The 10,442-nt window shown below is 35.2% G+C and overlaps 1 protein-coding gene across 1 annotated transcript; it reads right to left on the bottom strand.

Annotated features, from left to right (window-relative positions):
• Positions 1-4,560: 4,560 nt before the first annotated feature.
• Positions 4,561-8,646, bottom strand: LOC136204160 (uncharacterized). The gene is made up of 5 exons (XM_065995357.1): positions 7,829-8,646; positions 7,058-7,110; positions 6,225-6,391; positions 5,982-6,136; positions 4,561-5,159 (listed from the first exon to the last, which is right to left on the bottom strand). The coding sequence occupies exons 1-5, from the start codon at positions 8,550-8,552 to the stop codon at positions 4,726-4,728; spliced, it is 1,533 nt and encodes a 510-aa protein (XP_065851429.1). The 5' UTR covers positions 8,553-8,646; the 3' UTR covers positions 4,561-4,725.
• Positions 8,647-10,442: the final 1,796 nt, after the last annotated feature.

Raw genomic sequence — 10,442 nt, 5'->3', positions numbered from 1 at the left:
ATACAAGAGAGAAAAATACAAGTTCAAAGCACACAAATACAAGAAAAAGATCTTACACCCATTTTCTATTCCTGTGTAAATGCTAGATTGATTGTCTGTAATCATCTAAAGTGTTCTTCATTTGAAAAAAAATAAATTGTATCAATCGTGATATTGAGAGTGTTGTGCTGAGTGTTTGGTTGTAAGCACTCAGTGGTAGAGAAATCTAAGTACCGGGTTGTGGTGCTTAGTAGGAGTTGAGTAGAAGAATAGAGGACGGTACTCTTGCATATTCAACTGCCTGTAACCGGTTTGTGCTCTACCCTTAAAGAGCTCAGTATTGGATTGAAAGCCCGGAGGATTCTGCGGACTGGACGTAGGCGGAGAGGCTGAACCAGGATAAGTGATACTGAGTAATTTCTAACTCTCAAATATATATATATATATATATATACATGTGCTTAACTCTCAAGTAAAACATTCTTAGTCAGCAACTGACTAAAGCTGTCTTACATTAAGTTCGGCCAAGCTGACCAAAGCTGAGTTAATAAACTCACCAAAATAATTAAGTCAGCAAGATTAATTAGCGAAAAAGTTGTATTAGTTCCTAACCCCCCCCCCCCCCCTTGGAACTAATCACACGGGACCAACAGGATGTTCTATGTGTCACTTGTTGATAAGTGAACATGCGCTCAGATATCGGTGCCTAATATCCTTTAAGCCCATTAGATCCGTAAGTTATGAGATCATGCATGATTATTGTAATGGGTGTATCCTTGATAAGGTCTTTTGAGACTTTCCGAGCGAATGCTTTCAAGACGAAGTCGTATTGACCAGATTTGCTATGGTGACCCATGTGTTTTTTTTTCCGGGTGATGGTATGGGTTTCATAAATTCCATGTGACGAGTTTATATTCAACTAATATCACTAGGTAAATTAATGAACTCTCTAAGATAATATTTTTCTCTGATCCCAACTTGGGCCAGTTAAAAAATTAACAAATTTCGATAAGACAATAAGACAATATATTTTTAAAAAATCCCTATGTAAATATAAGGTCCCATTAATATCATAAATTAATAGTTTTTAGAAACCTACCCAAACATAACTAATTATAGTGTTTTATTTATATAGTATTTTCTATCACCATCATATATTGAATGATTTTAGTAAAAATACAATGAATAATACTTAATTATTAAGAAACAATGAACATTATTTATTAGTTTTTATTAATATTATGTACAATAAATCTATGTTTTAGATTAATTCAATTAATGTGATATATGCAATACTTTTTGATGTAATCAAAATTTGAATTCAATAAATTACAAAAATATCTTTAAATTAATAAATATTAATTTATCGGTTAATTAATATCTCTATAAAATAATGAAATATCATGGTCCCAATCATATTAATTTATAGATGTTTTACCTTATACTACTGTTGTTTAAGATTACAATTACATATGATAAATGATTTTCGCACTTAGCCTTGTTTCCATTTAAAATATATTACTACTATTTCAAGATTATAATTATATACTTTCTCCGCTACATAATATTTAATATTGGCCACTTTTAACTAAAATCTAAATTTCATTTATTTGTTGCTCTTAGACTTTCAATGTTCTTTTTTCAAGTTTAACATTGTAAAAGTGTCTTGAAATTTAGAAAATGTCTTAAATTCATTGTTTAGAGCCAATCAAATTTAAGTTTATACTTAAATAACATGTAACCCTTCTCGTAGTAATGACTCGTTTAACATAGCAAAAGAAACTATCAGGTACATGAACAAAACTGAAAATACCAACTGCTCAATCGGACACCACACTATTTAAACTGTCATCATCGGAATGGATCACCAATAAATTGACTAAGTGGATATCGCGCCCAATCAAGGGGGAGAGAAGGCTCCTCAATAAAGAGCCACAGATCCAGAACTCACCCCGTGCGAAATGCAAGGAATGCCAATGAGCAATCCCCCAAGATATCGACCATGGTAAGAAAAGAAAAGCGACCCTCCCCAGACTCAAACTGCCGAAAGAACTCGGCATAAATCTATTGAGTCATGATCTGTCAACTAGGAAAAGGTAATCGAATCCAAGACTTGAGATTGATGAGCGCCCAAAGAAAGGAACCTCCCGAGAAAAGGCGATGACTCTAAGGCTAAGTTTGATGTAATCCAAAAAGAATTGGATAAACTAAAAAACACAATCATTGAAGCATGGATAAGCTCAAGCATCCCGATATAACAGAGATAAAAGTACCATTACGTAAGAAGATCATGATTGAATCCATGTCGAAGGGATTCAAATATCCACTACTAAAAGAGTACAATGGAACATTGTATCCCACTACTCATCATATCAAAAACTTCAAGCGAGCTATGGATATTACCACGGAACCTGACGTTATGATGTGCCGCCCATTTCCCACTACCTTAAAGGACGTTACCTCATACTAGTACAAGCAGCTCGAAATGGGAATGATCACCGGCTTTGATCAGATTTTGGGGCTCTTGTCGACCACTTCATGACATCTATCCTCGAGAGCAATGCAAGATCTCAACTATCTAGTCCAACATGAAAATGAAACTCTCAAGGACTACGTGAAAAGATTCTAGCAGAAAGCCATTTAGGTCAAGGTATTGAATGTGGAAGGAACAGTTGACATGGCTATCAATTTCCTCAATAAAGAGTTATCCTGAGATCTGGCCACTAACATGCCCCGAACCTTCAAGGATCTGATGACTTGAGCAAGGGATTTCTATAGATGGGAGGTCCATAAGATAAATCCTCTACTAAAGAATAAGGCCGCCTCCACCAGTGCATACAGGCAGCCCATAAACAATAAGAACTGAGACTAGAAAAAGCCACGAGGAACATGGTACACATCACCTATCCTTCAAAAATGAAAAAATCGCCCTTGTGTAGCAACGGGATATACTATAACTTCCACAAAAGTGAAAGGCGTGACATGGAAGATTGCAGGAAGCTCACTGCCGAGCTACAGAATCTGGTTGTCTAAGGAAAGCTAGACCATTTCCTTAAAAAAATTAGGCGAGGCTCGACATCTGAGTAGAAAGAAAGGCGTAGCAAGGATAAAGCCCTAGAGGGTTATCAATGTCATCTCTGAAGGACCTGGTCCGGGGGCAGGCGTCCAAAAGAAGAAGGTCCCCCGAGAATGAGAGACCCAATATATTGAGGTCAGACTTCTTGTTCGACAAAAAAAAGGAATACCCTTAAGATAATGCATGATGATGCATTGGTGATCGAAGTACAGATTGAAGACTTCAAAGTTCGTAGAGTATTGGTGGATATGAGAATCTCAGCCAACATCATCACAAAGAAAGCCTACAAGGCACTTTGCCTTGAACTAAGCAGGTTGAGGCCCACAAAAGCTCCCTTAGTGGGACTCGACGAACGCTCAGTCTCCTTATTGGACAATGTGATCATGAAGGTCAAGATTAGGAACGACCACCCCATTCGGTGGTCGGAAATGGAGTTCTTGGTTATAGATGTCGGTCTACCATACAATGTAGTAGTGGAACAACCTCTACTATCTAATTCGGGAGGCACCTTGTCCATTCGAGACCTGAGATGACAGATTTCCACGTCTTAAGAAATGGCCATCGCCCAAAGAAACCAAATGGTGCCCCAACAAACATACATGGCATCACTCGAAATGAAGCCATCAAAAGCTGATCTCACCGGGAAAAAAAAAAAAAAAGAGAAAGTGCAGAGCTAATTGGGGCCTTAGAATCCGTCTAGCTAGCAGATGACACCTTCAAAGGAAGAGATAGTCCAAACATTAAAGTATAACATGGTTGTTTTCCTATCAATCTCTTGTTTAGTGGTTCTTTTAAAAAATGTTGCAGATGTTTTTCCTTTTGTATTAGACAGTAAAATTTTGATACTTTTAACTTTATCTGAGTTACAATTTTTTTCCTTTTTTATTATATATTTTCTATTTTTTTTTTTCTACACTATATTTGGGTGGGTAGGTAGGAACTTGCAGCATTTCATGAAATGGTTGTTGTTCATAATTTTTTCATTTATTTGCTGCTTTAAGTAGTTTTTTGAAAAGAAAATCTCAAGTACTAGATTTTTTGACAAATTTGAATTGCTTGCCATTTGTAATAAAATTAAAATATAGGCAGATTTAGCAGTAGAGTGAGAGAAGAGATAGGAAATATATATATATATATGCAGTATATATATATTTCAAAGAGAATATTTTTTCTTTACCAAAATACTCCTTATCACATTAACAAACTGACAGTGTCAAAACCATTTTCGCAATTTTGCATACGGAACAAACTATATGAATTGCTCCGATAAAAACCACAAAAACCAATATGCGAAAACTTGAAACCACAAATGTTTTCTTTTTTCTAAATTAACTTTAAAAATTTCTCATATATTTAAAAGTAGAGTTTTAAATTCAATTGATATTGAATTATAGAGGACACAATAGCTTTTCTTTAATAGCTTAATTACCAATTGAATTCCTTTACATTAAAAAAATGTTTCCGAACATAAAAATTGGTAAATAAATAAAACTAAATTCTAGAAAAAAAAAAAACTTCAATTTTTTTTTGCATGGAAATTGTTCAAAACAATTACCGGGTTTCCAAACCTGAAAGAAAATGATTGCCTATAAAACATATTAGTTCTGTTTATGTTGAACACTAATTTTTGTGATACTAAATAATATAACAGTTTCCTGTAAATAAACCTATCATTCAACATCTTCATCAGAGATGGGATTCTCAACTTCACTCTCACTATCTGAACTGACCGAACCATCATCACTGCTTGATGACAACTTCTCTGCATCCGACTCAGGATTCTCCGAAAGCTTACTCTTTTTCTTCCTTCCGTCAAGGCTCCCATCTTTCCGTTTTCTTCCCACATTTTCTGCATTTCTCATAGTGTGAGCAGCAGCTACAAAGGCATCGTTCATCAACATGTTCGTCTCCCCATCGTCGTCTTTGTTTCCTCCTCCATTATCAATGAAAAATTGAAGCTCAGCATCTGTTTTCTTGCCTTCTGCCTTCAATGCCGGTTTATCGCTGTCAGACATGGAATCATGAACTACTGATTGAGCATGAGATTTGGAGATTCTGTCGTCAAATATTCTCATGCCTTGACCATCTAGAAATAGTAATGTCCCTGCAAAGAAAATTGATAAGCACAGTTTAACACCGAATCGTGGGTTGGGGTCAGCATGATATAACAGATTCAGGAGAACTGATATGACTAGGGAAGGCAACGGGAAGGGACAGTGATGCATTCCACATTCTACTTCCAACAGGTTTCGGGGATTTTTTCACCCCCATTCTTTCCCCGGACGGGTCCCTAGGGGTGACAGGGAATTCCTATCCCCATAAAAAAAAAATGCTTTCTAATTCCTTATTATTATCAAAATGATTTAAGATCGTGGAATCGCGCAAGTCTATATCGATAAACTGGTTTTGGTTCAATGACACAGTATTTAACTTACTGGTTAGCAAGTGATTCTATCTGCTACCTCGAATGACAAAGTCGTTTGAATTTTTTTTGACAGATAATGACAGTTTCAAAATGTGATAAAACAAGAATATTAATTTGTGGACTGATGTATCAGACCATGTAATCCTCAATAAGGATAAACTTTGTAAGAAGCAAGTGTATTTGCATTTCACATAATATATGAATATGAGTTCCATATATAAATTAAGCTTCATGAATGTAAATTGATTATCATATTTCCTTTGCTTTTGTAGTTTGCCTTTGTTACAATGGTAATATATGCATATAAATTATAAATAATTACATATCGGGAATCCCCATAGAGATTTATTCGGGGACAGGGCGGGGATAGTACCCCCGCCCCTACCCACGCTTTGGCTGCAGGGACAAAATGTCCCCCAATCCTGACTATTTCGAGATTCCCAGCCCCATTGCCACCCCTAGATATGACAGTTCAGAAAAAAATATGTAAAAACTACTTACGTATAAGAGCTTTAGGTGGTTGTCCCTTCAATCTACTAATTGTTTCTTCCTCCACGCCAATTTGGCCGGTGAAAAACTTAACAATTTGTGAATGCAACTGAGAATTGGAGAATGAACTAGTATAAGAAATCGCCCTCTTTCTGTCCCCATTTTTCCTGAAATATACACAACAAGAGTTTTATTTTATTTTATTGAACAAACACATACAAATGCAACAACTATAACGTTGGTTCCTAGTCCTACCTAAAATATTCTATGGCTTTAGAAGTAATGATCAATCTTTTCACTGCAAGACTTCTCACACGGTCAGCTGGTAGGTTAATTGCTTTCTCCAGACGGAGAAAAGAATATTCTACCAATATAGCAGCATCATACAGAATTTTCCTCAAAAAGCTTGCATCTTCAGGACTCTGCATCAAAAATCATCAAAATATACCATTTTTACATGTGATATGATTCAAAAATAACTTAGAATTCCAATAAGTCAACGTGTCTCCAAAATTTGTTGAAACAGAACTATTGGTTAGTCACAAAATCAATGGTATTCAAGTTTTACCAATCCAACCTCCAGCCTACAAGCAAAGAAATATGGAGCTCAAACAATATATTGACCACATACATGATATATAGGAGGGAGAATCAAGGCTTAATACATCAGGGCCCCTTTAATTGGCAAAATAATCTTATTGACCCCTTGAATTTTGGAGATGTCTCATTAGCCCTTGAACTTGCTTAAAGTGACATGATTAATCCCCTAAATTCTATGTGGCGGAGCAAAGTGGAGACTTGGAGAAAAGGAACACATATGATATCACTTTAAGTTCAAGGAGCAAATAGGTCATTTTAAGTAAGTTGAGAGCCAATAGATCACTTTAAGCAAGTTCAAGGGGCCAATACATCATTTTAAGTACATTCATTGGCTAATGAGACATTTCTAAAGTTCAGATTGGTCAAGGACAGGGACCTCATGTATTAAGCTGAGAATCAAATAGAGAAGGGATGTGGAACAGAACAAAGCACAAACTATGAAGAATAAAGACCCAATGATGACACCAACTGAGAAAAAGAATACTAACCAATAATGAATCAACAGGTAAGGCTGGCTCCAGCAGCGTCTTCACTAGGGTCTCTGAAGAATGACATTGTTATCAGGTTAAGGGATAAACAGGTAACACTGATAAAAAGGTAGATCTACTTCCATTAACTGAATGAAAAACTAGATAGAATTAAGGGATTTGCTCGTAACATAAGAAGTGGTAAAATTTTGGACTCAAACCAATGGCCGAGTAAGCCTTTGACTGCTTGGAATGCAAAAGAAAATCCATCCCATACAAACTGGGCTTTTAAAAAATTCATGCCAAAACAATGTCGTTTGTCTCCGGGTTGGGACAAGAAAAAGATGTGGAACACTTCATCTACTGGGGTGCAATCAACACCCGCAAATTAAGATGGAGAGGTGGGCATTGACGAAATCACCCATTAACCATCATTAAGGGGTGGTTCCCAACCATCCTACCTCCACATCTGGACCCAGGTAAGAATATTGTTTTGTAGAATCTATTCGCAGGCCTAAATTAATTTCATGTACTGTTATCTAAACATAAAATTGCTCTTACATTAGAGGTATATTTGTACTACTCCAAAAAACATTAGAGCAAATTTCAACCTTATCCTGAAACTAATGCCTATTAAGCAGCAGAATCCCTCTTTTATCTTGAAACCTACATTTTCAGAATCTATATGCTATGCCAAAAACAAAACTATAATAAAATGTAACACCATTTTTAGAGCTGAGAATAAAAAATCTAATAACTAGAAATTCAATCTAAAGAACAACCAACACTAACCATAAAAGTAGAAGCTCTGAAACCCAGTTATTGAGCCAACGATCCACTTCTTCAACTCATTCTCCAACTCTAATCCTCGAATTCCTCCCCGTAAATCCAAGCACAACTTCAACAAGAAGACCTCAAACATAACAACACCAGCAAACGAATTCACACTTGTGAATTCATCACTAATCTCTCTGCGCATCTCGTCACTAATAAGTGGTAAGAATTTCTTTAAATCGCCTTTCCCATCCATCCAGATACTTACCAAATCAGTAACAGATACACTGAAATTTGAATCACTTTCTTCGCTCATACCTTTGCTACAACACACACTGATATACCCAAGAATTGCTCCAATCAAAGAATTAACCTCCTTTGTTGTTTTCTTCACTCCCAAATCATTGACCAATATATAAACTTCAAAAACAACTGGAGCTAACAAAGCTATGCTTTTTGAAGCACTACATGAACCTGAGCATCCCGAGATAAATCGAAACAGTTCCCTTGGACTCCCGTTTGTTGTTTTTCTGCTCTTAAATGATAGTGCTGAGTATGCCCAAATTGATTCCAAAGGCGGGTCGACTTTCGATTGCATTAATTGGTAGAATGTGTCGATAAAATGAGACCAATCTGAGGTTTCTTTGTGGATTTCAGATAAAAGGTGTTGGATTGATTGGTTAAATGTGAAATAGTAGTTTTCTCCTACAAGAAGACTGGATTTCTGAGAAATGGACATCATGATTCTTTGAAAAACTTCAGAATTTTGTAGAATTTACAAATAGACTTGAGAAGGGACGTTCAATCTAAAACCCTAAACTTTCAATCAACCAAGGCAGATAAGAGGGAGGGTTTTAGTTTAGAAGACTGAATAAAGACGATGTCGTTTTGTTCATCAAAAAAAGAATAAAAAAAGACGATGTCGTTTTGTCTTGTGTGGACTTTGTTCTACTCTTGTCCTGCTATAAAACAACAAATGGTAATTATTTATGGGTAAAGTTCAAATAAAACCCCTGTGGTTTCACTAATTTTCAGATAAAGGACTGTGGTTTACTTTTTGTTAAAATGAGGATTGAGGTTTTTAACTTTAAAAGGCTTGATTGGATGAAGGGTAGGGAAGGGTTAATAAAGGAATGGTAGAGAATGGTAGGGAAAGGTAAGGAAAGGGAAGGAAGGGGAAGGAAGGTTAATTTTTAACCCTTCCAAACCCACCAAATTGGAGGGTTCAAAATTTGATGAAATTTCTTGAAAAGAAACCCTTCAAAACCCCTCCAAACCCTTACCCTTCTAATTTTTTGTGTTTCAAACATGGGTTTGTAGAAACCCTTACTAACCCTTCTCCCTCCCAAACAATGGTTTCTATCAACCCTTACTAACCCTTCCCTTCAAATATTAGTAGTTCTTAAAATATGTCATTTTTGAAGTCATCAAAGGTAATTTTAATAGTATCAATTAAAAAGTCTTATTTTGAGATTGTTTAGATGATGTTTGGTAAAGAGAGAAAAAGTTAATGTTTAGAGAGAGAAAGTTCCAAAAAAATATGATTTTCGAAAATCGAAAATGCAGTTCCATAGAAAATATGACATTGAATAACTTTAATTCTTGAAAATTTTCATTTTCAGGTCGTTAAAGATGGTTTTAATAGCATTAATCCAAGTTTGAAACCTCAAGCCTTGTTTTTGACAAAAAGTAAACCATAATCCTTTATCTGAAAATTAGTGAAATCACAGGGATTTTATTTGAAATTTACCCATTATTTATCAAATTCACATGATTTGTAGGTAAATTTTTTCTTGAATGCCAATATTAGGGTGAAATTACTCCTAGCTATAAATGGTAGGAGTATTTTTTGCACATTATTCTATTATAAAATAAAAAATATGTTACATAAATTAATAAAAATAATCTATATAAAAAATTAAAAAAAAAATTATTGAACGCAACAAAATCTTGTTCTTCCGGTAATTATATTATAGAAACATAAATAAGGTTAAAAAAATGTTTTATAGAAATAAGAAAGATAATTTTGTCTAACAATAAATAACTATAAACAGCTGTTTATGAAAAGCTACAATTATAAGTTTTCGTGAAAAACTCCAAAGCGCTGCAGTTTTCAGTGAAAATGTTAAACCGTATTATTATATAAACCTAACCAAACGTTATATTTCCTACGATTTGGAATGAAACACTAAAAGCTTCTCCCAAAAGTTGAAACAAACATCCTCTTCATGACCCGTATGAACCGGGTGAAACCTTGTTTCACCCTGGTTTATTGAAAAAAAAAATTAGTAAACATCCCACCCAAACCCAAATTAAGTTTTCTTCTTTCATCCCTGCCTGCGATACTAATTAAAAAAAACCATTGAAAATCTCCTCCACCAGCGGCAGCTCTTCCATCCACTAGCGGCGTCTCCAGCGGCAGCTCCTCCAGGTACTTGATATCCTCTGTTTTTTTTCCTTTTTTTTGCTTTTAGCCTGTTTAATCCTCCTTTGTTTGCTTCTGGAATTGCTTTGATTTTATTTGCTGTTTATATTCAAATTTCTTTAGGGTTCTTTCGATTTTATTTGCTGTTTTTTATATCCAAGGTTTCAATTTTTTCTAAGCCATGTTTTGTCTAAGTTATTGTTTGGA

The sequence above is a fragment of the Euphorbia lathyris genome, chromosome 8 (genome assembly GCF_963576675.1).
Source record: "Euphorbia lathyris chromosome 8, ddEupLath1.1, whole genome shotgun sequence".
In the NCBI taxonomy this organism is placed as follows: domain Eukaryota; kingdom Viridiplantae; phylum Streptophyta; class Magnoliopsida; order Malpighiales; family Euphorbiaceae; genus Euphorbia; species Euphorbia lathyris.
The sequence above is the reverse complement of the archived record's forward strand: the minus strand, read 5'-3'. Positions and strand labels throughout refer to the sequence as shown.

Bases quoted from the DNA above. Each gene is read 5' to 3' on its own strand.
- LOC136204160 (XM_065995357.1), bottom strand. From the start codon at position 8,552: ATGATGTCCATTTCTCAGAAATCCAGTCTTCTTGTAGGAGAAAACTAC. The intron at 7,111-7,828 runs GTTAGTGTTGGT...GTCATTCTTCAG, and splicing joins TCAGAGCTTCTACTTTTATG to AGACCCTAGTGAAGACGCTG. The intron at 6,392-7,057 runs GTTAGTATTCTT...TTTTTGATGCAG, and splicing joins TACCTGTTGATTCATTATTG to AGTCCTGAAGATGCAAGCTT.